General features: G+C 37.2%; 1 protein-coding gene across 1 annotated transcript; it reads left to right on the top strand.

Annotated features, from left to right (window-relative positions):
• Positions 1-15,455: 15,455 nt before the first annotated feature.
• LOC140240401 (NXPE family member 3-like) lies at positions 15,456-26,080 on the top strand. Its single transcript, XM_072320170.1, has 5 exons — positions 15,456-15,626; positions 18,371-18,940; positions 19,421-19,587; positions 22,717-22,781; positions 25,275-26,080. Exons 1-5 carry the CDS (start codon positions 15,456-15,458, stop codon positions 26,078-26,080), a joined length of 1,779 nt encoding a protein of 592 aa, XP_072176271.1.
• The last annotated feature ends 1,315 nt before the right edge of the window (positions 26,081-27,395 follow it).

Genomic DNA, 27,395 nt, shown 5'->3' with positions numbered 1-27,395 from the left:
AGTAAATCGAACCCGATTATGTGATGCTAAAGGAACAATTTTGCATCAGTCATGGAGCAAATAAGCGCCACATAGGTGCAACATCATACCAATAAGGCACAAGATTGCACCCTCAAGAGAGGGTACATTCTTGCATCCTTCGGGTATAAAGTTGCACCTAAAGGTACGAGGTTGCGCCTTTTTTAAGGGGGCAAAGTTGCTCCCGAGGGTGTAACTTTCACCCTTTCTTGCGGGTACAAAGCAGCACCCAAAGTTCCAAGATTGCACCCTCAAAACAAGGCGCAATCTTGGAACTTTGGGTGTTTCTTTGCACCCTCACGAAAGGGTGTAAAGTTGCACACGGGGTGCAAAGGTGCGCCGAAAGGTAAAGGGTGGAAGATCGCACCCTCAAGAAAGGTGCAACTTAGCACCACTTACCGTGGGTGGAAAGATGCACACTCAAGAAGAGGTGCAATCTAGCACCACTTCGTGTGGGTGGAAAGATGCACCCAAGGGAACATTTTCGCATCCTCAATAAAGGGTTCAACTTTGCACCCTCTCTGGAGGTGCAATGGTGCACCCACACGGTGCAAGATTATACCCTTGCGCAGGGTGCAACCTTTGCACCCATTTCTTGAGGGTGCGAAATAAAACCCATTGGGAGCCGCCAGTGCGACATCACTTTGCACCCTTAAATTGTGCAAAAGTGAACCATTTTTTTGTTAGTGTGTATAAAGCATGTTATGAGCTGGAAGTCTCTATTTTGCTATTTTATCTTCACTCGTCACCGTCTTTTCAGCTACAAGGTAATACTAGGTCCTATAGTACGTCCATATATGAGGTCATTGGCTAAAGAAGTTGAACATTTAGTTACTGAAGCATTTGCTTTAAAACATTAGCATTTTAATCCCTCTAACAAAGTACTTGCAGTATTATTTTATACACACGTGAATTCCTTGTTCCTGTGAGCTACGTTTAATAATTATGAGCGTGACCGAGTATTAGACACGTGTCAAGCCTTTGCAGACACAGAATTTTTTTCTTCATATTGTTTAAAGGTCATTTAAAACAAATTTAAATATATATTTAGTTCTTTTAAGTTAAAAGGAGCAAATGTGGAGATCATGACCTGTGATTCATGTTACGGGAAGTCTATATTTTTATGTGTACTCTTTTTTTTTTTCAACTACAAGGAATTGCCTATGAGCTAATTGAATAAAGAAGCTGCGCATTCCTTTTTTTTTCATCAGTTAATGTCAGTGCTGGAGTATTATTCTTGAAAAGTTGGCATCTAAATGTCCTCCAAATCAAGTACTTACTGTATAATTATATTCCTGTGAGTTACGTTTCTTATGAGCATGACAGATCTGTAGACACGTGTCATAGTGGTTACAAACACTAAGTTTCCTTTGCTTTCATAGTTATCAGGAAGCGATTCTGAAAAAATTTCAGATGTTCTGGTTTTTTCAATTTCGTTACGAGGAGGCAATAATGATTTCATGTAAAGCATGTTAAGGAAAGTTGATAGTTTGGTTATTTTATCATTACTCATCATCGTCTTCTCAACAAGAAGATGATACACATGAGTTCATTTGCTAAAGAAGTTGAAGGATCTTTAATTGCTGGTAGCCACGTAGGGGCTTTTGTCATAACATTTTGCATCTTAATCCCTCGAAACTAAGTACATGCAGTATTAGTTTATAGATAACATAATATTTTTGTTGTTGGTGTGAGCTTATTCATATGAACGTGACGAATTCTTAGACATGTTTCTCATATGTTTCTGTCATTATGTTTTACTGAAGAACAGCAAATGTTGAGTTTATTGAGAGGTTGATCATTTCTTTACATTTAAGTTCATTTAAGTGCCGGAGCATAAACTTGTCTTGAAATATTAGCATCCAAAACCCTCCAACTTTTTTTTTTTCATGGGGTTACTTTTTCAGCTAGGCTAGCCTAGCTGGAGTTGGATCTTTAAGGGCGTCTGGCGGTTACCCCCACCACTTAAAACGTCTGGCAATGGTCATTCACTTATCCTGTAAGTGTAACGAACAAGTTCCAGTGGTTTTCATGGGGTTACTTTTTTCAGCTAGGCTAGCCTAGCTGGACTTGGGTCTTTAAGGGCGTCTGGCGGTTACCCCCACCACTTACAACGTCTGGCAATGGTCATTCATTTATCCTGTAAGTGTAACGAACAAGTTCCAGTGGTTTTCATGGGGTTACTTTTCCAGCTAGGCTAGCCTAATTTTGGGGGTCCTTTTTGTGGCCCTCCTGGCCACACCCACCACCGATGACCAGCCAGACGTGTATTTCCATAATCAGGGGCATATGTACTAAATTGCAATACACATAAAAGTTGGTAACCTTTTCAGCTAGGCTGACCCCCGCTGGCTCCCGGACTAGTCTTTGAAGATGTCGTTCTTTATCAAGAGTCTTTGATTGTGAGATCACGTTGTTGCCAAATTTTTACCTCCACGAAATAATCCTCATTACTTTAAAATCTCGGTCTTCAAAATAATCCCCTTAATCGAAAAAAAAAAGCTTCGTCTATTATTTCTATTTTTTTTTTTAAATAATAAAGATACCACTACCTTTGGAAATGAATGATGTTTCTAGGTGTACTGAGTTTGTATTTAGCTCTCTTGTATATCGTCATGTAGGGAAGCCATTTTGTGTCCATTTTTATCGCGCTCCTTCGTATCTTGTTATCTGCTATCTTTGGTCTCAGGTGATGTGCGTAATACGCACTTTCCTGTCTTATTAGCGTGGCCAAATGCAAGGCCAATTTTGGCCTCGCATTTGGCCTTTTTGCGCGTTTACACTGAAATGAAGGTGCCTCGCACTGTAAAAGGGGTCATAGAATCCCACTTTGTTCGAAGGGGCAACAAGTCCAATTTGTTCCACTTCCCCAAAGCTTGGGATGAGACCAGGGTAGCCCCCACGTAATAAGCATACGTGAAATTTCATCAAAGTATAGGTCTACCTTCTAAAAATGTGATGAAATTGTGTTCTATTACTCTTGGTTGTAAAGAAAATTTCTTTAAAAAGTATGTATTCCGTTTCTCATATGTATAGGGTTTTCGATAAAATTCTGAATTCCACCCAAACGACCCCAACCCCCTCGTCTTGGTCCCTTTCAAGTTCAAGGGGCGGAGATGGGGGGGGGGGGGGTCTCCATCATCTCCCACCTTACGCTACGCTACGTGTCAAGCTTTTTTTTTTTTTTTTAAAGCTGATATATAATTTTATTACCCGAGGGATGCGTCTTGAGTTTTCAGGAAAAAGACAAAAATATGAAAGTCAAGCCTCCTTCCTACCCCCTTCCCTTTTTGGGCATCCCTTCATCTGTCATAGTAAACTTGAACCTACATCATGCATTAACTGTGCTTACAGTACTATCACCATAAAGATGCTATCTGCCAAGTTTGGTGAAAATTCGTCATAGATTTTTCAAGAAGATGGAGAAAATTTTGAAAGTTCTGTATTCTTCGGTTCGACAGAAGATTACAAATTCCAGAGTTTAGGGACCTGAAGCTTCAACTCCTCCCCCCTCCCCCTTGGCGGTGGGAGGGGATGGGGCTCATTTTACCAATATAAGACCATATCACCGTAAAGATGGTATCTGGCAAGTTTGGTGAAAATTCTTCGTGAGATTTATCAAGAAGATGCAGTAATGTGGACAATCCCCCTCCTCTCCATCACTTCCCCTCCCCCCCCCCCCCCCCCAATCAGGGCACCCTGGATTCGCCATAATCAAACATGAGATTTCGGTCATTAATGTCTTCAAGGCACTAACTTAGCTCTATATTCTTTGTTCGACAGAAGAAGATTAAAAAAGACTTTAAGGACTCTGAGGCTTCAACACGGGGGGGGGGGGGGGAGGACACCTGGTGTTGAGGATTGGGGCTAATTTCAATTTATAAAGATCATATCACCATTCTGAGCCTATCTGACAAGTTTAGTGAAAATCTGTCGTAGACTTTTCAAGAAGATAATGAAAATGTAGAAAATCCCCCTCCTCCCCATCACTTCCCCCCCCCCCCCCCCGCGATCCGGGCACCCCTGAATCCGTCATAATCAAACATGCAATTTCAGTCATGAATGTCTTCATAGCACTAGTTTAGGGACTCTGAAGCTTCAATTTGAAGACTTCTCCCCACTTATGGCCCCGTGCCCTGCATCCCTGGATCTGCAATTAAACTCATTCTTATTTGGTTATAGAATACAAGAAGAATTTCGATAATACCGTAGTTCCGGGACTTTTGTGCCATATACCACATTAAAGGTTATTTGGTTGGCTATGAACGTGGTAGGTTATTACAAAGGGAAATTTTACGCGTGAGTAAACACATTCGTTTTTGTCTTCCAAGGCACAAAAGTAAAAATTGCATAATTTCGCATGTGGTGATTCATTTGCAAATGCCCTTCAGCATAGCAATGATAACAAAAGACCAACAACAAAATGAGAGACAATAATGAATAGTAAAAATAGGTTTTTGTATCCTCACACAAGAACAAAGTTGGAAACTAAAGAAGGAAATTAAGAATTTCTGTCACCTCAAATTCAAATGTCATGGGGAGTAAGATGCGGGGGGGGGGGGTAACAAAAAAAATGATTTCTTTTTCATTCTTTTAATTTAGGAATTTGAGAATTCATGAGACAATTTCAAGAACCAGTAATCATTTTCAATGTGCTTAAATCAACCATGATTTCCCCATATCTTAACTATGGAATTCTTGCGTGGGGTAACGCATCCAAATACTTGCTGGATTCGCTTTTTCTTCTTCAAAAGCGAGCGATTAGAACTATTAATCATGCTGGGTATTTATCTCACACAAACGCCTTATTTCTGAAAAATAAGATTTTAAAATTGATAGACTTGTTTGATTATAAATTTTTATGTATAAATTTTCCTCAAAAGATCTTCCTGATGTTTTTTTTTTTACAGATGTTCATAAGAAACAATTCTGTCCACCACTATCCAACTCGCCAGAGTGACGCTTATCACCTTCCACGTACGCGAACAATTTTCGCTCAAAACACAATTATGTATACAGGTCCAAAATATTGGAATGATCTCCCAACAGAAGTCAAAAGTTGTTTGTCATTATCATCCTTTAAGCGTAAACTCAGACAGCATGTACTGAATAGCTACAACACACAAGTGCACGAACATTCCTTTTTATTATGCTCATGGCTGTTCTGTTATACTACTCGGTTGTTGCCATGTGAACAGACTTATGCATATATACATTTAGTTACATGCTCTCTCAAATTCCTGCCCATCGGTGTTTTTCCTTCCACTTCTAGTAAGACCTTCGGTCGTGTCGCATAGCGTTCATAGTTTCCCCTTCTTTCTTTCATTCCTTTTTTTTTTTTTTCATGCGGCATTGCAGCTGGCTGCGTATATCACATATAGGAATTGCAATTGTTCATGTTTTCCATTTTCGAATCTTTCCCCGTGTCTAGGGAAGCCGGAATGTTTAAACCCTAACATTATGTCGTATTCACAATATCACTCCCATGTCAAAATTGCTATTAGAGCAACTGCTATATATAGTGTGCAGCATGTGGTTACTTGTTCTCATTTTATCACACACATATGTGAGAAGAATCTTCTGTACCCCCGAATATTAATAGTCATTCTCTTTTGTTTATCCTTACTTTTGGTCTTTAATTTTTCCCGTGCTCCTCATCCTGTACCCCACACTAAGCTTTTGTTGGGACCTACACTCAACAAGCTTTGCTTTTTAGTAGGTTCCATCGTATTTCTCTTTGCATCCTTTACTTTGATTGAAAATGACACATCGACCGCTATATATTATGTTTGTATTCCTATTTCTTTATGTATGTATCCAAGCTGGACATTTTGTATTATCATATTTTGTTATATCATGTATTCTTCATCGAGAAATACGAAAATAAAATTGAAAAAAAAATCGAAATGGCATTTCAAATTCCTACTATTCTGTTAATGCCTCTTCTCTAATGTCATTTAAATTTGGATTTGACAGAAAATTTTCCATTTTACCTTTTTTTTTATCTTTTGCCTTTCTTTATCTTTGGGGGCTACAAAGACATTCAATGATAAATGGTTAAATTTCCCAAATTAATTTGTGTTTCCTATTGTGTTTGATCTATCTTTACTACGCATGCTCTTTTGAATTCTGTTGATAGAGTGGTTCATGCAACTGATAATCATTCTCATTTAGTTAGTATTTTCTTGGACTTCTCCAAGGCCTTCGACACCATCAATCATGATATTTTACTTCATAAGTTATCGCATTATAGAATACGTGGGAAGGCCTTGGAGTGGCTTAAGAGTTATTTAGTTGATAGAAAACAATTTGTTACAATTAAAAACAATGATTCAGTTATCAGATAAGTTAAATGTTGCGTCCCACAGGGAAGTCTTTTAGGTCCGTTATTGTTCATTATTTATATCGATGATTTTTGTCGCGTATCCGACGACCTCTCTTTTATTCATTTTGCAGATGACACCAATGTATTTTTTGCCCATAATGATATTAATTTTCTCGTTCACAAAATCAATATTGAATTGAAAAAAGTGGCAAACTGGATCAGAGCCAATAAGCTATTACTCAATGCTAAAAAAAAAAACCCGAAATATATGCTTTTTAGTAATACTGTTGATAGTTAAAGGACAAGTTCACCTTCATAAATATAAGGATTGAGAAAATGAAGCAATATTAGTAGAACACATCATTGAAATTTTGAGGAAAATCTGACAATTCGTTCAAAAGTTATGAATTTTTTAAGTTTTTGTGCAGTAACCGCTGGATGAGAAGAGTACTGCAGTGTATGAATAACTTAGATGTCACATGCGTACAACAATATAAGGAAAATATAAAGAGAATTTCACAAAATTCCATCTTTTGAAAAAAGTACACATTCCCTTGACTCGTTACTGACATAATATGTTATGGGTAATATTATTCCCATTGCCTTCAGGAAGAGGCATGTCAAGTGCTCTTTTATTATGCGAAAAAAGTGAAAATATGTTGAATTTTCTTTTACATTTTCTTTATACTGTTGTACGCATATGACTCACAAGCTGTAGTAGTCTCCTCATCCAGCGGTTCCAACACAAAAACTTTAAAAATTCATAACTTTTGCATCGATTGTCCAATTTTCCTCAAACTTTCACTGATGTGTTCTACTGATATTGTTGCATTCTCTCAATCCTTATGTTTATGAAGGTGAACTTGTCCTTTAAGTACAAATATAGTAATACTGTTGATAGTTAAGTACAAATATATAAAGTATTGTATAATAAGTATACAAATATAGTATTAGACGATTCTCATCTACAAAGAGTATCACATACCAAATTTTTGGGTGTCATTGTGGATGACAAACTTTCCTGGAAATCACATGTTGATAATGTTTGCAACATAATTTCGTGTAATATAGGCGTCATAAATAGATTGAAATTTTATATTCCACAAAAATCATTACTTATGTTATAATGGGTTCGTCGTTAATATTGCCTCATCTTAATTATGGAGTTTTAGTTTGGGGCAACACGCATCAGAATTTATTAGAAAGAGTGTCGCTTTTGCAAAAAACAGCTCTCCGCGTTATCTGTTATTCCCCTGTACGTGACGTATGTTGTTTGCCTCTAACAAGCTCTTAAAAATTACAGATTTGTTTTTGTTTAATTTGGGGCAATAGTTTATGTACAAGTATAGCAATAATTTGCTTCCGTCTATTTTTGATTCTATGTTCCTCAAAAATCAATCATTTCATGAATATCCCACCAGGCGTTCCAATGAATTTCATTTACCCCTTTTAAGAACGATTTTTGCTAAAAACACATTTATGTAGGCCCAAATTATTGGAATTCTTTGAATCATGACATAAAAAAACAACGCCCTATCCATATATTCTTTTAAGAGGAGACTGAAGTCGTTTTTATTGCAATCGTATGACTCTATTGTACTGAACTAGCCATTTGGCCTTCTTTCTTACATACTGACCTGCTCACTTTGTCCCCTCTTCGAAGAATTAATGGTATTTTTTCCTGGATGTTTGTTGTCATCTATGCCATTATTTGCCAAAGCATATAGGAGTTGAATTTCCGTATGTTACTCCTGTTCATATGTCCCTCTATTTCCTTGTCTTTTTTTTTTCCACAACTATCATCTGTTTCTCTTGGCATGCTTTTGCCGAAGATCGCTATCTGCTATTTTGTCTTCTGTTTGTCAGTCTTGTCCATCCCGTTTTGTCCTGTACAGCCTTTTCTTCAGTAGTTGTTTTGTTGTCTAGTCTTGTTTCATGTTTGTGCGCGTCTAAAGTGTATTTATCTGTTAATCTAATTTTCAGTGGGCTTCCAGACTTCTTCCTGTTCTTTTCTTTTGTATTTACGATGCTTCAATCTATCTTTCCATTGATGTTCTTTTGCAGAGTTGCCCACATTCTACAAGCTCTGTCTTTTTAGTGGATCCCTCCATTTTTCGCATTTTAAGCAACGGTATACATGTACATCACTTCGATCACTTCTGTTTCTTTTTTTACTATATAATGTATTATTACTATAGGTCCTCAATTTGTTGTACAGTCTTTTCACTTCACAATGTTCTGTTTACCTTATTCTCTGTTATCAAAGGAAGTGAAACATATATGTTTTGTGGAAATATGAAATAAACTTTGAATTGAATTGAATCTTTTGTTCTCATTGTTATATGGATGAGCACATCTGCAATTTTTACTTTTGTGCTTTGGAAGAGAAAAACAATGTGTTCACTCAAAGTTTTCTCTTTTTATTGACCTCGTTCCAGGTTGATAGCTTTCTTTGAATTGCTATATCACTGAGTCCTTTTTTGAGAAGATTATCAAGCGGTGTTGAAGATTTGGTAAACAAAGTCGCGTTTGTTTCATTTTCACTTTCGCTTCTTATTAGCACGACGCAAACTGAACACTCGCAAGCAAGGTGGCAAGTGTAGAGCTTAAAGGGATGGTACAGTATTGGTCGGGATGAGAATTGGGCTTTTAACTTTTTGTGAGAGAACAAGAAAACACTTCTGAAATAGTACAGGGCATACCATTTTAAGAGGAATCCAAAATTTATTTGATGAAAATCGGGTTTGACATGACTGAAACATCCAAAAACAAAGTAAAACAAAGCGATCGTAAAAAAGTGTGGGTCCCACACTTATCAGAATCGCTCTGTTTTGGATATCTCAGCCATTTCAAAACTAATTTTCATCAAAAAATGAACGTTGAATTCGTCATGGAATTACATGCTCTGTCATATTTCGTAAGAGGTTTCTCATTATCTCACTAAAAAAATGTTAGAAACCTGAAATTAGGTCTCAACCAAAACTATACGATCCCTATAAGAGATGATGAATAAAACAAGTCATGACAATTATTCTGCTGCAAACTGTGCACCAATTTGCAACGAGACATTACCGTTTGTAGAGTATTATAAAGCGAAAATACAACGTAATGGACACAATCTGAACGTATAGATAATATTCAAAATTCACGAGGTAATGCCGATTTTGATGAGAGGGACCTACTGAAAAGCTAATGGCTTGAATAAGATAAATTAAAGTTTTCAGGAGAAAGAGAAATATGAGAAAGATGGGGAAAAACGAGGAAATGATTTGATAGAAAAACCTGACGTATTATTCACTGCGCTCCCATCAATCTTATTTCATAGTAACTTTTTTTTATCACTACACAATTTTCAATAAGAGATGCATCAATCAATGCACACTTGGACTTTGTTCGCTGGCTACCAGGGGTCTTCCACTGTCCAAACACAAAATAAATGGTCATGACTACACAGCCCCCCCCCAAAAAAAAAAGATATATATATATATATATATATATATATATATATATATATATATATGATTTGGACGCATATTTGACTAAGAGATGGTGAAGGAGTGTGTACAAAACTGGACTGCCTAAGGCGTAATGATGGTTTTTTTTTTTTGTGTGTGTGTGTGTGTGTGTGTGTGTGTGTTGTTGTTGTTGTTTTGTTTTTTTTTTTAGCTTAGGTTGTGATTGTAAGAGTACCTTGTCCTTGTTCATTCACCCCCGAAATGGGAAGCTTGTAGAGGGCGTTCCGGAATTTCCGTGTTTGCACTGTCATGATAGCCATGCATTTGCCTCAACCACGTTTGACCTGAAAGAGCATCACAAAACAAACAAAAAGTCGCACCCCTTGATTTCAAGTGAGGGCTCAAAAAAAAAAAAAAAAGTATATCTGTTCTGGCTTTGCGAGGTTGTTCATCCATAATCATATTCATATGGTAATAATTTGGTTTCTTATCAGACACGGTTTAATGGGGATGAAGTTCATAAACAGTAAAAATTAATTCTTACAAATTACTCCTATCGGTTTTACCACTTGTATTTTTGTAACTAGCTTTCATTCGAATTATAGTCATCTTTAAACTCTGCTTTGTATACTAAACTAAACTAAGCCACGGTCAATCCATAACACTTCCATTTTATGACAAGCAAATATCATAATCCCCTGCTCAGGTTATCATTAATCTTTTATCATATGTCATTGGAATTTTTAGTGTACATTGTTCCAATTTGACGCCGTTATTCTATTTGAAGGCAATGAGAACCGTTTGTTGCAATATTCCATGAAGGTTTGTTATTTCGAAATTTCGTTAAACCGAAAATGATATAAGGTTTGTTATTCCGAAGGTTCGGTATTCCGAAGGTTCGTTAATCAGAAAATGAAGAGAAGGAGCGTAGTAATGAGCCTTGGGAATTGCAAACCTTATTTCGTTTTCAGATTAACGAGCCTTGGGAATAACGAACCTTCTTTTCATTTTCTGATTAACCCTTTTTCAAAATAACAACTCTATTTCATTTTCTGATTACCGAGCCTTCGGGATAACAGCCCTCATTTTCGAGTTAACGTACCTTTGGAAAAACAAACCATGTTTCATTTCCGGATTAACTAATCATCGAAATCACGAACTCTGACCATGTACTGTTTGTTCCACACTTCGACCCTATTATAAAATGGGCTTTAGAATCTCTGCAATCTGTTTGGTCAATACATTGTCATGCACTGGTTTTTACTGATCCACACCCCGAGCCATGCGTCCGGTAAAATCCGAACGCATGGCGCAAGTCTTGTATTATATATAGTGAAGTATGTGCACCGGACGCATGATGGGGAAAATGGTTGTTTCATGAATTCACAGTCCCATTTTATAACACAAATTATTCACAGGCCTATTTCGTGGATCAGTGAGAATTGGATTCTCTCGTTTAACTTTGGAACATTCTAAAACCCACTCGCTGCGCTCGTGGGTTTAAACAGTTTCAAATTTAAACTCGTGCATCCAGTGGCGTATCTAGGGAAAACGGCGCCCGGGGCAAGCACGAAAATTGCGCCCCTAATTTCTGAAAAAGTGTTCAACCCCAACCCCATTCCGGTAGGGACTTTAAACAAAGTCCACATGATGCTTTTCAAGCACTTAAAAGGGATCTTTTGAGGGTGATTTATATGTAATGAATTTTGATAGATTTTGGCGAGCGAGCGCAGCGAGCGAGCCTAAAATTTTTGTATTTCAGCTTACAAAACATGGAATTCTTGTCATTTTTTGCTTACCAAATCTTACAATTCTAATCAAGATGTAGGGACGGCCTTATAGATAACGATTTATACCAAAAAAAGTGAGGACTTTAAAAGATACTCTAAATTAAATTTGTATATGTCCTCGTCATCATCACGTATTGTTCTTATCTTTTTTTATATAAATTTTTTTCTGAAAAATTCTAATTTCTGAAAAAGTGTTCAACCCCAACCCCATCCCGGTAGGGACTTTAAACAAAGTCCACATGATGCTTTTCAAGCACTTAAAAGGGATCTTTTGAGGGTGATTTAAATGTAATGAATTTTGATAGATTTTGGCGAGCGAGCGCAGCGAGCGAGCCGAAAATTTCTGTATTTCAGCTTACAAAACATGGAATTCTTGTCATTTTTTGCTTATTAAATCTAACAATTATAGTGACGACCTTATTGATAACAATTTATACCAACAAAGTGAGGACCTGAAAAAATACTCTAAATTAGTACGAGCGAGTGAGCCGAAATTTGTATATTTCTGTGTCATCATTACATTTTTTTTCTTATCTTTTTTATTTTTTTGCGCCCCCCTCCCCCGTATGTTCAAAACTGTTGGCGTCATCTTTTGATAAAATCGGCGATCGCTTCAGAACGAATGAAATTGCAGTCGCTGCTCCGTGTAACATTTTTCCTGCTAAATATAAAATGACATGAGTGAACACAATAGACATTATCATTTTGTCCGCGTCACGTTTTGTTCTTATCTTCTTCTCTTTTTTTATACAAATTTTGGCGAGCGAGCGCAGCGAGCGAGCCGAAAATTTTTGTATTTCAGCTTACAAATCATGAAACTCTGATTTATGCTTATTAAGTCTTACAATTCCAATCAAGATAAAGTGACGGCCTTAGTGTTAACGATTTATACCAACAAACCGAGGACTTGAAAAAATACTCTAAATTAGTACGAGCGAGTGAGCCGAAATTTGTGTATTTCCGCGTCATCATTACGTCTTGTTATTATCTTGTTTGATTCGGGGTTTTTTTGCGCCCCCCCCCCCCCGTATGTTCGAAACCGTTGGCGCCTTCTGTGACACTGTCATTTTGTCATCATCATGTTTTGTTCGTACGTTCTTTTTTATATAAATTTTGGCGAACGAGCGCAGCGAGCGAGCCGAAAATTTTTGCATTTCAGCTCACAGAACATGGAATTTTTGGGTGAACACAATAAACATTGTCATTTTGACCGCGTCATCATCATGTTTAGTTTTTATCTTGTTTGATTTGGTTTTCTGCCCCCCACCATTCTCCCTCCTCCCTTCCGGGCGAGTTTTTTTTTTTCTTTTTTCCTTCTTCTTCTTCTCCTTCTTCTTCTTCGTTTTTTTTTTTTTTTTTCGTTTCTTTTTGCGCCCCCAAGGAGTGGCGCCCGGGGCACGTGCCCCCTTGCCCCCCCCCCCCCCCTCTAGATACGCCACTGCGCGCATCCAATTCTCACCGATTCACTCTGTCCTTTGTTATACCCGTATTCTGGTTTGTGGTACATGGTATTCTCCTTTTATCATTGTGTTATCGAGACTGGGCGTAGTCTATAGTACGACAGCGATATTTATTCAGTTACACGAGTGTTTGTGCAATACGTTGAATTTTATTGTGGCGGTCTATGTACATACGAAATGAATAAACTCGGTAACTTCCCATTAAACGCACTGGACGACATAATTATGATTACCTACACCTCATTTATAATCCTGAAACTCACATGACCGAGCCTGATAATCATTCATACCGAAAATTAATCGTTAAAGAGATGAATGATAATAACAAAAAAAAAATGAAACATAATTATCACATTAGAACTCTGTTTGTCAACCTCCACAATGAGCTGTAATATTTGACTAACATGAGTAATATATCACTGAAGTCTAATACTGATTTGCATTGTAATAATGGACTGTGCTTTCTTCACATCAGAAGTGCCCACAGATATTTTGATCAGTTTTCAATTTTACTACCTTTAATCAATTCATTGTCTAAAGTACTCGACAAAGTTGTTTACAGCAGGACCGACGCTTCTTTGTACAAACGAAGCATTTTAAGCAATTTAAGAGGTTGGCTGTCCTCAGAAGCATAAGCATAACGTATGTCCTTCTGACATTTCTTGACCAAATAAATTGATTCATCTCTCCTATACTGTTGGAATCTTTCTGGAACCCAGCAAGGTCTCATATATGCCATAAACTATGTAATACGTCTCCACATATTATATCCCTATATCCCGACACCGAGGAAAGGCCTTGGAGTGGTTCAGAGATTTCCTTTCAAATCGGGATCAATATTACCGTGAACGCGGTTCCTCTTCTACCCAGCAGCTTATTTACTAGGGCCATTCCTTTCCGCTTACAGCTCATTTCTTTATCAGTGCTATTTCAAATCATAAGTCCATTGGTTTGTGTGGATGTGCATGTATCTATAATTATGTTCGTGTCTGTGTGTTTTTTCTTTGTTTGTGTGCGTGTATAATGTGTATGTGATTTCGTCATATTGCTCTATTTGGACGTATGGTGATCCGCCGAACATTCTATTTCACAGTCTTTTCTATCTTTGCTCTTCTCCTGAATTTGAGTATCCATTACTTGAATAGATGCAGTACTGAATAGATGCATTCCATACGCAAGACCTTTTAACCATATTTTGCTACAAAGTTTCCCACAGTGTGTTCACAATGTGTTCACATAGTCGACTATGTGAAAACGCTCGAATTTATCAATATGAAGATGATTTAACACTGTGGTTATTCACAGAGTGTTCACATAGTAAAAAAAAAAAGTGTGAATTGGTGATTCTCACTGTGGATTCATGATTCTCATTGTGTTCACAGTGTTAAAGGAGACCTCCGGATGATTTTCAGATTTTTACAATAGATATACTGAGTACAAAGTTTCAAGATTTATGGCTGTATGGTGATTGGGATGAGGAATAAGAATGTCTTGAAAATTTATAACAAATTGCAATGAACAAGGATGATGACACGGCAGCATCACCATAAGAATGCATGAGTACGGGCCAAAGGAACAGAACAAATTCAAAGAAGAAGGTATGCATACATTATACACAGGTGAACTTATCAATCAAACGGCATTATCATGGAATTACACTGCTACATTTCTGAAATACGTGAGGCCCCTATGTCATCAACACTATTGATTTGTTTAAGAGCTGTAATTTGTTTCATTGTCAGAGTATTTGTTTCTCTGCTCAAAGACCACAATAAATTCCAAAAATCTATACATGGAGCTGTCGATTTATGTACTAAATGATGTGAAATTATGAAAATCGTCAAGAATGCCCCTTTAAAACGCTCGAATTTTAACAGCGTGGAGAGATTGTACACTGAGTTCACAATATGTGTTCACACTACATTTCACATTGTGTTTCACACTGTGGAACACTGTTTTCTGTTAACTGCACACGCCCTACAATAACGAGTGTGCGGAAATGTGACATTTTGACCGCACCTTGGGGGAAAAAAAAGCCGCATTTATTAAAAATTGTGTTCACAAACTTCAAGTCTGGTAACGATGTGGATAATTACACGCGGATAATAGCAGCGTCGAAATTGTCCGCACTATACCCTGACCTCGCTCTGATTTTAGAACCAAGTAATGCGGATGCTATCCGCATAATTGAGTTAATAAAAGAGGAAATAAAATTACATTTCCATGAATTTTATTCGTATGAATTCAGTCCATCCTTAAAACCAAACTTCATCACTGTTAATGAATTGCAGCGCTACTGTAAAGTCAACGTTTTTCGTTTACTCTATTAAAGGTGATTCTCAGGGTGGCTCTTTATCTTTTTAATTCCCGTTTACTCAGGAGCAAGTCAACGTCATAAATTGAACGGATGGGAATTACAAAGACTTTCTCCGCTGCGTTCATCTCTATTATGGTAGCTATGGTTGTCACCATGATACTGACAGGGCCATACTTAAGGACAAAGCAAACAGATGTGATAATCATCGCCCCATTTGACGGCTTCAGGAGAACGGTAAACAACGGTACCAACGTCGTGGAGGTATGACATCGAGTCTACGTGATTGATACAGCATTCATATGTATAGTATATATACCGGGTGTCCCCAAAAAAGCGGAACGGTGGATTTTCAATACCTTGCATTCTAAAATTGATATATTTTATGACATCATTAGAAAGAGCATCTTCCGCAGAAGACAATGATACCAAAATCGTTAAATTTGGTTCAGAGCTGTTTATTCTACGCCAAATTATGTAAATGCAGTCATTTTCAAATTTCGCTGGATTTTTGCGACGTATGAGCGAAGGATTTGGGTACGACACGCGTTCCATATGCGGTGTATTGTGTAAGCCCGTTGATCATGACATTGTCATCAACACATACAGCTTTTTACATTGGGCGCGCACACACACTATTTTTTTTTCCTGGCCCGTGCCCAATGTGAAAGCTGTATAATCTTTTGTTGACATGGATCAACGGGCTTATACCCCTTTCATATTGGCCAAAAACACGGCACGTCCTCCGGAGGACGTGCCGTGTTCATCCCAGACCACTGTCATATGAAAGCTCGACTCGGCGTGAACACAGCACAAACAGTGGATGAACACGGCGTGAAGTTCGTGCTAGACGCTGCCAATATGAACGGACACGGCATACAACCGGAACCGGAAATCCCAGATAAACACAACTGCGAGTATGTGTACAGTCAGGTTAGTGTGCACAGTTACACACACGTGTGCTTTGTCAACATACAATGATCGTTTACCAGTATTTATCGTATATTGTAAGCCATTGCAAATTGTTTGCCGACCTACAGAGGTATCAAATTTGTAAGAACAACGAATTCTTATTCTTCTTTTTCTTGTGTTGACTACAAAATATTATAGTTTATGTTTTATTTATGTCTAAACAATTTTACACTCATTTCACGTGTAAAACTGCAAGGCAATTAAGTGCGCCTGCTTAGAATTGGGTCAGTCTGCTATAGTAATATTATTGACTTGATTATTGACGACTCCCATCAGTGGCTATACATACACTGTACTGACTGCTGTCAGCTGTAAAATGTATGTATTGTTGTAATGCATATGGAAAAATTTGTGGATTCGGCATTTTGGTGGACTGCCAGACTGTCGCTTTCATGAAAAAAAAAAAAAAAAAAAGCGCAGGAAGCTGGCCGCAAGTAATCACGGGACCGTGTCCCGAGCGGGTTGCTATGGAAACATGTGCCGAGTTCGTGCCGTGTTTGAGATCAATATGAAAGGGTGTTACGGGCTGTACCTCGTGTTTACATAATAATTTGGGAGGCCAGTCACGCCGTGTTCATCCAAGACTCAAGTCTGGCGTGACATCCGAGGAAGCCAATATGAAAGGGGTATTACACAATACACCGTATGGAACGCGTGTCGCACCCAAATCCTTCGCTCATTTGAATTCGAAATTTGAAAATGACTGCATTTACAGAATTGGGTTTAGAATAAAAAGTTCTGCAACAAATTTAATGATTTTGGTATCATTGTCTTCTGCGAAAGATGCTTTTTCTAATAATGTCAAAAAATATATCACTTTTAACACGCAAGGTACTGAAAATACACCGTTCCGCTTTTTTGGGACACCCGGTATATATATATATATATATATATATATATATATATACATATATATATATATATATATATATATACATATATATATATATATATATATATATATATATATATATATATATATGTATATATATATATATATATATATTCATTGGTGAATAATTTACAGTAAAATATTGTTTAATGTAATAGTTTGTATATAATAAATATAATATGTAAATAAGAATATGTATATATCATATACATATTAAATGTATGTGTGTGTGCGTGTGTGTGTGTGTGTGCGTGTGTGTGTGTGTGTGTGTGTATGTGTGAAATGTAGAAGCGGTCGTCAAATAAAGCATGTAACTTGAAGAATGGACAGCCTAGAGAAAAGCAAAGAAATATGTATATGCTTACTCAGCAAGCGATATGTATTTAGGATAAAAAGCCTGACTGTGTTTGTTGAGCGTTCAGAGTTTAATTTGTTCGGACAAGGAATGGCACATTTTTATCTGCAATGGTCCGTGGTGACGGACATAATTATATATAATGGGCAAGGAGTAGCTTCAGGGGTGGGATGGCGTAGTTTTGGTTGAGATGGGGCTTCAGGTTTCCATTATTTTTGTGAGATAACAAGAAACCTCTCATGAAATATAAAAGACCATTTAATTCTAAGAGGATTACAAAGTTTACTTGATGAAAATTGGTTTTGAAATGGCCTATATATATATATATACATATAATACACGTATGTATACGATCCTAATAAAACGTGGTATCCACCTTTTTAAGGATCGCTTTGCTTTACTTTGCTTTTGGACATCTCAATCTTTTCAAACCTTATATCTGTCTAAATAACCAGGTTTTAAATGAAATAGAGAGGAAAAGCTGAAAAATCTTGTAGCCTGGAGCTTATTCAATAGCAATGGGCCAGCATATAGGAATGATCGGTCAGTCCAAGAACTTGTGGCACAGCAAGCAGTGATAGTCGAAGGTCAAAGTTATCGCAGATATTTTTGGCCATCTGCAAATCTGGAGTAAGTAAAGTAGGTATACAGTACTTCAATTTTAATGTTCAGACACAGACGTAGGCCTGTAGTAATGTAGACAACCTGGTGCATATCAAAAGATTTGTGGTCACAAAACTTCATTACAGCATTTTATTAAATTCTCGTTGTTATTTTGACTGCAATCAGTCACTAAAGGTACGTGCACATGGAGAAACCTTCGCTGGCCAAAGGACGGTGCCCCACCCGTTCTGCCCAGGTCGAAACGTCAGTAGTAGGAGCATGCATACAGAAGAGTACGATCATCCCCAGAAGACTTCTTGGCAAAATGCCTCCGATATTACTAGCGGGACGTTCTCGTCCTTCACGGTAAGGAGGAAGCACGACAAATTCCGCGTCTGCGACGAGCTTGAACTCGTCATCCAAGCGAGGGACGGTCTGAACCGGACGAAGTCTTACGGCGGGGACTATTTTCGCGCGAGAATTTTCACCAAAAATAAGACCTTTGCGGCCAGTTCGTCGACTGACGGAGAGGTTATCGATTATGGTAATGGGACTTACTCTGCCCATTTCACTCTCAAGTGGGCCGGAGTCGTCAACTTCGAAGTCACGCTCGTTCACCCGAGCGAGGCCATAGACGTCCTTCGAAGAATACGGGCAGAGGGGTTCATAGATGCAGCGTATCTTGGAGGATTCAGAGCTAAGGGCTCATCGAAGGAAGTTTCAACCTTGTGTCACACCACTTTGCCGGATAAGCTTGTAAGAGAATAGATTAATACGCTAATCGTTCGTCTGTCAGGTCTTTTACAGCTAAAACTATATATCTGATTGTGATTGCTTTCATTACTCTAATGTAACTGGAAAGGTCGGGGCAAAATAAATCCCGTATTAGGCAAAAGACCGTCCTTTATTTATTTCGCCATTTTCCTCAGCAGCAGCTTTGGGGCTCTTCTTGATAGTAATAACATTATAATCAATTTGTTATGTAATTCATTGTGTTGCCATGCATGGCTTTTCCTTTCTTGCTGCACTAATAACCCTTGCAGTATTGTTGTGGAACCTAGGGTAAGCCAGCACAAGGTTGTTAACTTGCTGTTATTAGCTGTCTGTGAAAGCTCAGTTTGCGGTTTGTGACTGTCATTTGAATGAGTCTTTAAGTGGTAATGAACGGGGCTGTGACATGTAGTTTTAGATATTTCAACATATTATGATCACATATTTTCACGGTCTGTCCGAAAGGGTCCACTTTGTAATTTCACCGATGAGAAATCAGGCTTTCCGTGGTTCTGTCAGAAGCCTCAAAACCTGTCCTGCGCATATTATTTCGGACATCGGGGACGCAACGGCAATGAAGTATGGAACCTAACAGCCTTTAATGAACCACACAGCATTCTACCTTTTTCGAAGTAAGTCATGACAGCGCTAAAGCTATTTTTTAATCAAATAAAATTGAATTTTAAAAGAAAAAAAATCGCATATGATTATGTATGACATACCCTAGATGAACAGTGTAATAGCATACATAATCATTAATAGAGTTTAATTATTATGATGTTCATAGTTATGATCGAACAAAATTACCTAATGCATATCTTCCCGATCTGAACCTCGAGAAATGGTTCTCTGAATTATTACAGATATCACGGTTCCCGGAATTATCAAGAGTGGGAAACAATTTATGCTACAATTATTATGTTAATCACAGCTAGCGGAAAAAATGTACTACATGCTAAAAAAATTATGGTATCCGAAAGACTAACAATGAGTATACTTCAGCGATTTGATAACACTGAGCATAAAGATTCTGCGGTTCGGCATCAAACATAATCAGCTTATTAAGAAATGCAATGTAAACATCACGATGCATGTAAAATGAAATCCTGTGAGAAAACAATGTATATACCAACATTAAACGAATCACATTTGTGAATGTTCTATTTCATGTTTGCCTCTAGTAATGGTGAGCAACATTTCCTTACATATATTTCTGGTGTCACAACTCCAAACTGGTTTTAGGTCAGATGGGGCTTCAGGTTTCCATTTTGTGTGTGTGTGTGTGTGTGTGTGTGTGAGAGAGAGAGAGAGAGAGAGAGAGAGATAATGAGAAACCTCCGATGAATTATTAGCGATTGAGCATACAATTCAACAAGTTTATTTGATGGAAATTCGTTTTGAAATGGCTGAGATATCCAAAAACAAAGAGGTCCTTATCAAAGATCTAATACACCTTTTATTACCACCATTTTGTTTTCCTTTGTGTTTGGAGATCTCAGGCATTTCAAAACAGATTTTTATCAAATAAACTTTGCATTACCCTTAAAATTGTATGTTCGTTAATATTTCATATGAGGGGTTTCTATTTATCTGCCCAAAAGTTTAAATCTGAATCCCCCGTCTCAACCAATACTGTGCCGACCCTTTAAGATAGTTATAACAGCATACCATTCTTGTATAAACGAAGTAATATCGATCCGAGCTCTTCATATCTGACGTCAACGCCTAATGACTCCATATCGAGTGAGAACATGATATGAAAATCTCATTCTCTTCTTTGAGCTTGTACCGGAATTAATTGCTTTGTAAACACATGGCATACTTGTGCCATTATAACAGAAAAAATATATATTTTATTTGTAGTCACATTGAATGAAAATTGAACCGCTTAATTCTTTTGAGAAGTGATTCGCCGCGTCTATTACAGTCAAGTTGACAATTTGGTATGTACATAATTTTACATGAAAACCAAAAAATAAACATTGAAGCCCTGAATTTACCAACGCTCGTAGAATCTCTTAGTTATCATTCGTTGCCGTTCTTTGTTTGATGATATCATGCATAAATTTCTGTTGAAGAACCTTTGCTATAACATTTCGTAAGATAGGAACTTTAGCCTTTCATCCACCGTAATGTGTACTCTGCTCTTAATTTTATGTTTTAGCTGCTTGTTTTGGGAGACACTGTGTAATCACTAACCTGTATTATTACAGAATAGACACGATAGAAACTGATGTTAAAGACCTATTTCATGTGGCTTTTTCCTGTTACATGTTAATCTTCCCAATAACTCTAGTAAAAGTTTTTGTAATTCATTCAACAGAAAATCGAATACAGACAAAATAGTAATATATGCGATAGAGTATTGATTTTGAATATTGCGATCTGTATCACTTTGCGGAGATGAAGATCAAAGAAAGTATACTTTTTCTCGTTCTTTGATGAAAGATTGACAAAAATATTGAAATGAAATGAAATGGAATGAAATGAAACGAAATAAAATGGAATGAAATGAAACGAAATAAAATGGAATGAAATGTAGAGAAATAAAATGGAATGAAATGAAACGAACCGAAATCAAATGAAATGAAGTGCTGACAGACAAAGAATCCTTGCATCAGTCATCGAGAAATGAGTATCTTTTCGAAAAAAAAAAATGAAATACAGACTATTAACACCATTACAAGAATGGCGGTGTATGTGTAAAAAAAAGTTACTAAAATATGAATGGAAATTTTCATTGAAATTAAAGTTTCATTTTAATTTCATATGTTCAATAACCAACAAAACTACGACAAACGTGTAACATATATACATACTGTATATATACATATGTACATTTTATATATACACTGTATGTATATGTATATCGTATGTCCCCCCCCCCCCCCAAAAAAAAAAAAAAGATATTACAACGGTACCCTTCGCAACGATAACTTTAAGAATGGTCCATCAATCCAAATACAATTTCAGAGTATGAAACTATAACTCATTGCCCACATCTTACAGAAAACCCCATTCGATTGCTTGAGTGGTCAAAGAGAAATGAGGAATTTTGTAGAGCATGTCAGAATTCTCTTCCCTCCAAGTTCTGTCCATTGTGTTCACACATTAATATGCAGTTCCAAGAGCATCCAAGTGCTAAATTTGGAAGAATCAGGCTCATGATATGCTGTACAACAATCCACATTTGTTTGTGACTCCTTAACCAAATTGAATGGGGTTTTCTGTAAAATAGAGCTAAGATGTTATATTTCAAGACCCTGAAGTAGCATTTAGACGGGTTAATCATATTGAATGTTATCAATGCGAAAATTCGATTGTAATTTTTTTGGGGACATTCTGTATATACACATATACGACATCAATGCAGCCTGTTTCCTATACTGAAGGATAATATTGAGTAAGGAGATAATGGTCATATACTGTGACTTTAAAATATCAAGGAAACGTTGTTGAAAGTGGTGAGGACTCCTGAAAAGCTTGGCTTGTAACTTAAAATCTCCTCAATTCATCAATGAATGAGGATATAAATCTCCTGACTCGGGAATTTCCACATATTTATCAGATTTATCACTTCAGAATCCATGACATTATGCTGATATTTTATGTGTGCTTGTTTATATTCTTTCTTTTATCGGAAGGGGGGGTGGGGGAGGAGGAGGGGTGTCTTTCCACTGGTCGGTGTTATAAATAATCATTGGGGTCTTGTATTTGGTATTTCAAAAGAATTATTAATTGTATTTCTTGTTCCATTACAGGGCTGAGGTCCCAATTTCTGGCGACATGACGTCGATAACAGTCATGACAGTCGGATACGAACCAGGTAAGACTAGATGAAATCACTCTTTCAAAGAAAGCAACGTAGAATTTTCTTCTCTGTTTTCCGGGTTTTTTTCTATTTCATCTTCATTCGAAGGTGCATTAAAGCTAATATGCACTCATGGAGTTTTTACATATCACACACGATGTCTGCTAAGGAGGAATGCCAACAAATGCCGGGTAATTTCTCACTTTTGGCCCAATATTGATTCCAAACAGAAATACAATGAACACGATTACGTGTTTGCAAGACGCACATAGTTTACTCTCTTCACCTAAACGGCACATGACTCACATCCTCCCTACACGCATATACACACAATTATGTACTTATTATGTATTCTACTGTATACAGACCACCTATACCCACATACACTCAGCGAAGAAAGAAGAAAGTAAACACTTTTTCAAGTTCACCTTTCTCATAGATTATTTGGCAAATATCAATGTTTAATATACCATGTTAAAGGTAATCAAATTGGCTATCAACCTAGTAGGTCAATAAAAAGAGAAACTTAATGCATGAGTGAACACATTCATTTTTCACTTCCAAGGCAAAAAAGAAAGATTTGCAAAAATTGACAAGTTGTTATTAAAGCGTATGTGCTCTCTCATACAACAATGAAACAAAAGACATATTCAACATAATAAGAAATGCAAATAAATTCACAAAAATCCACCTATGATCTCTATAATGTCTCTGTAACTCGCCAAAGATAAAAGAAAGCAAAAGATAATGGAGGAAAATGTAGAATCCTCTGTCAAATCCATATTCAAAAGACATAAGAGACGAAGCAATGGTAACAAAGATGGTAAAAATTTCAAATGTTATTCCCAATTACGAAAATTTGAAATAATATTTGGTTCTTCAATTTGACTAATGAATTCTTCAATGCCTTAATTTGATAAGGAAATAAAGAAATTTTGTCCATTTTATCCCCTTTGCGGCTTACCCCGTATGCTATTTTAACTTTGAGTTCACAGAAAATTATCATCTTCCCCTTTCAGTTTCCCAACTATGTTTTGTTTGAGAACAGTATAGAGAAAAAAGTGAATGAAAACTTGTCTCTGCAATTTCATTCATGTCTCTCATTGCGTTAAATTGGTCTTTTGTTATCACTGTTATCTTGAAGGGCATTTGCATATTAATTTCGATATATCAATTTCTGCAATTTTTACTTTCGTGCCTTGGAGGACAAAAACGAATGTGTTCACTCATGGTAGGTCTTTGTATAGACCTACCATGTTGATAGCCTATCAAATAAACTTTAATATGGCACAATGACACGATGATTTATATATATATATATATATATATATATATATATATATATATATATATATAATATACATAATTTATCACTACTATTATTATTACTATTATCACTATTATTATAGACATATGTAGTAAGCGTCCAACACAAAAATAACCGAATCTTTGAATGAGTTAGCGTTGAGCATTTCTTTAGATGGAGAGTGAGTGGTATATTTTTGTTCCTGTGTTGTGTCAAATAAATTTTTCTTCGGGAATTTAATATTGAGTACGCTAATTACCTACCCCGGAAGAAATCGACATGAATTCATTGTGTTCGAAATGTTCGGTGTTTTTTTTTTCGGAATTGCAGTTATCTCGAGGAATTAACAGACGAAAAGAAACATGAAGTATCATTAAAAATAAGAAAGGACTTGAAGAAACTGCTAATATTGATGATATTAATGATGATATTATTTACATGGCAGAGAGAATTTCTCCATCTGCGTTTTTTCCATCCTGTTGTGTTCTCTTGCGCCATGAGCGCCTGACATGGCGGATACCGGCGCTATACAAGACTTCATCATCATCATCATCTTCTTTTCTGCCTTTTTGTCTCTCCCTTTGTAAAACAAACAAACAAACAGGCAAACAATATCGTGTTTTTTCCTCTGTCTGCAACCCCATATTAACAACCTCTTTCAAAAGAATGGAGTTGATCATTTTTCTCTATTAAACTGACGCTTCGTGATGTCTCCTATTTTGTCCTGTCTTATTCATACGTTTCATACCTTATTGGAAATGAAATTCGATTGAACTTGATTTTCATTGAGTTTAAAGAGAAAACAGAGTTAAAAAAGGGATTTGAAACCTTTGAACCGAAGTCCAAATTTTAGCAGTTATGCGGCAGAGCGTCAAAAAAAAAAAATGTCATGTTTTGTCACATCTCCTACAATATGATCAACAAAAGTTGTGTATTTAGCCACACAGTGAGATGGAAACCTTCGGCACCTTAAGCATGCTAAGTGTTGAAGGGTTTTCAGGAAGCACACACACAAACACACACACACACACACACACACAAACGCAACATATCGATACCTAGTTTAAACATTTCTAGTTAACTTTTACAAAGATATCCAAACACTAGTCGGCGTTTATCATTCATTAGTCCTTTTTCCATCACATCATAAAACAGAATCTCTTTCGTTTCTTTTTATGACGTTTGGTTTGCACTTATCTTAGGCAACTCATCAGTGGTACATAGCGGTGCTCTATCCCGGTTGCCTCCTTGTCAACCCTCCGCTCTTGGCAGCCAAGCCGAGGTTGCTGGTTTCTACTGGGGAAAATATTGGCATTCTGGTATTTGCAAGATTCGTCAGTTCTCCACGGAACAAGCCATGTCGTGTCTGAGAAACAAAACGGTTTATCTGCTCGGAGATTCGACCATCCGACAACTCTTTCAATTCTATGTAGCGGCGTTCAAGCTAAAAAGCAACACCACGAAGAAGATGCCGTCTTCGTATATTGGACCGATGGCGCTACTACCAAACAAGCACCAACTGGATATATTATTTCGTTTCCATGGAAACCCAGTCGCCAAGGCCTCCAGATGGCAGGTGAAGGAATGCATTGATTACGTGGTGAACGTGTTGGATGCCATCAAGAGTGACGAGAAAGACCGCGTGATAGTCCTATCACTGTGGGCGCACTTTGCCAGCCACTCGCCAAAGTTGTACGAGGACCGCTTGCGGGCCATCCTCGATGCTCTTCAACGCCTGAGGGAGCGAAATCCTCGGACATTAGTCTTGTTCAAGGGCGCCAACACTCGAGAGCACAAAGAGGTGTTTCACTACATGCGCAACAGCGATTGGCTGTCACGGGATTTGAACCGCCGATTAAAGAAGATGATTTCCAAAAACAGTCACGTAGGCTTCATGGATGCCTGGGACATGACCAATGCTCAATTTAATAAACACCTCGTACACCCAGCTGAACCCCATGTGCTGAATCTTAGCAACCAGATGCTATCGTATGTTTGTCCTGAATAAGTCCAGATCGGACCGGAGGAACAACACTGGAGAATGATTATTGAGCGATGTTTTCTATTGTTTCAACTGATCCTATGTGTGTGTGTGTGTGAGTGTGAGTGTGTGTGCGCGCGCGCTGGTACTGTCTTCAAATTGTGTTGCTGGATTGATTCCTGTGTTGGGGTTTGTTAAAGAGGGAGTGTAAGGACAATGAAATTTCAAACTGTTTCAATTTTTCGAAAGACAGATTAATACCGTCTTGTATATTCGTACATTATTAGTACATTCGTCTTCCACTGTTATGATAAAATAGCATGAAAAACATAGCAGTTTTAGAGCGTTTCCTCGCAAAAAAAAAAAAAGAGTTTCCGGTCTAATTCATGATAATGATATACAGACGTCATGACAAGGAGTCAGCACAGCTTGCATGCATCGGCCGAACTAAATGTGTACAGCTATCCAACAACTAAACTGGCATGGTGGTACGTTTCCAAAACTATAATTTCCTAAACCTATTGTAAATATCGGAACACATCACACGAAAACTGCATTAATTTGCAAAATTTAATCCACCCAGCAACATTTTTCATGTGCGATTTCGCAGATAGCTGTACACATTTCGCTCGGTCGATGCATGCAAACCTTACTGACTCTTTGGTATGACGTCTGCATTCATTATCATAAATTAAACATTTGTGTTGCTTTATTTCGGCAAGGAAGCGCTCTCAAACCGCTCTTCGTTTTTCGTTATATTCATCATAACTACGTATAAAGAGTGGAAGACGAATGTTTTGTACTAGAGTAGAAGAGTTTATCTTTCGAACAATTGAAACAGTTTGATATTTCATTGGTCCTTACAATCCCTCTTTAACCTTAGGTCTACTCCCGTTGAACATCTTACCTGAAATAATTACTTCCTCTATCCCAGCCTTCACGTACAATTAAATCTTTTACTCTGGATCAGGCCCTAGCCTTATTCATCTGTTCATGTATTGAGAACGGAGCATATCTTTTTTGTTCTTTATGGCCAGGTGCCTAATACTAAAACATGATAATTTTCTGTTGTCAAGTGTCGTTGTGAATAGACTCTTTTTTAATGCAAATCGCATTCATCTATGAATATCTGTCACGCAAGGTTCTTTCCTTGTTGTTTTCTTTCTTTTTCCAATGTAGAATTAAACATTTTCTGTACATAAACGTCATTTATTTTTTAGACAGATCAACTTTTTATACTCTATTTTATCCTATCTGTCAAATGACTATTATCATGTTACATGGAATATATTAGTATTTTGACGTTCGTAAAGATAAATGTTTATTGTTTGAAAATGAAAAT

The sequence above is a fragment of the Diadema setosum genome, chromosome 17 (genome assembly GCF_964275005.1).
Source record: "Diadema setosum chromosome 17, eeDiaSeto1, whole genome shotgun sequence".
In the NCBI taxonomy this organism is placed as follows: Eukaryota; Metazoa; Echinodermata; class Echinoidea; order Diadematoida; family Diadematidae; genus Diadema; species Diadema setosum.
This window is presented reverse-complemented; position numbering and strand designations above follow the sequence as displayed.

Excerpts from the sequence above, each read along its gene's own strand:
- LOC140240401 (XM_072320170.1), top strand. The coding sequence starts at position 15,456 with ATGGGAATTACAAAGACTTTCTCCGCTGCGTTCATCTCTATTATGGTA. Across the intron at positions 15,627-18,370 it reads ACGGTACCAACGTCGTGGAG|TCACTAAAGGTACGTGCACA; the intron begins GTATGACATCGA and ends GACTGCAATCAG. Across the intron at positions 22,782-25,274 it reads GACAGTCGGATACGAACCAG|GCAACTCATCAGTGGTACAT; the intron begins GTAAGACTAGAT and ends CACTTATCTTAG.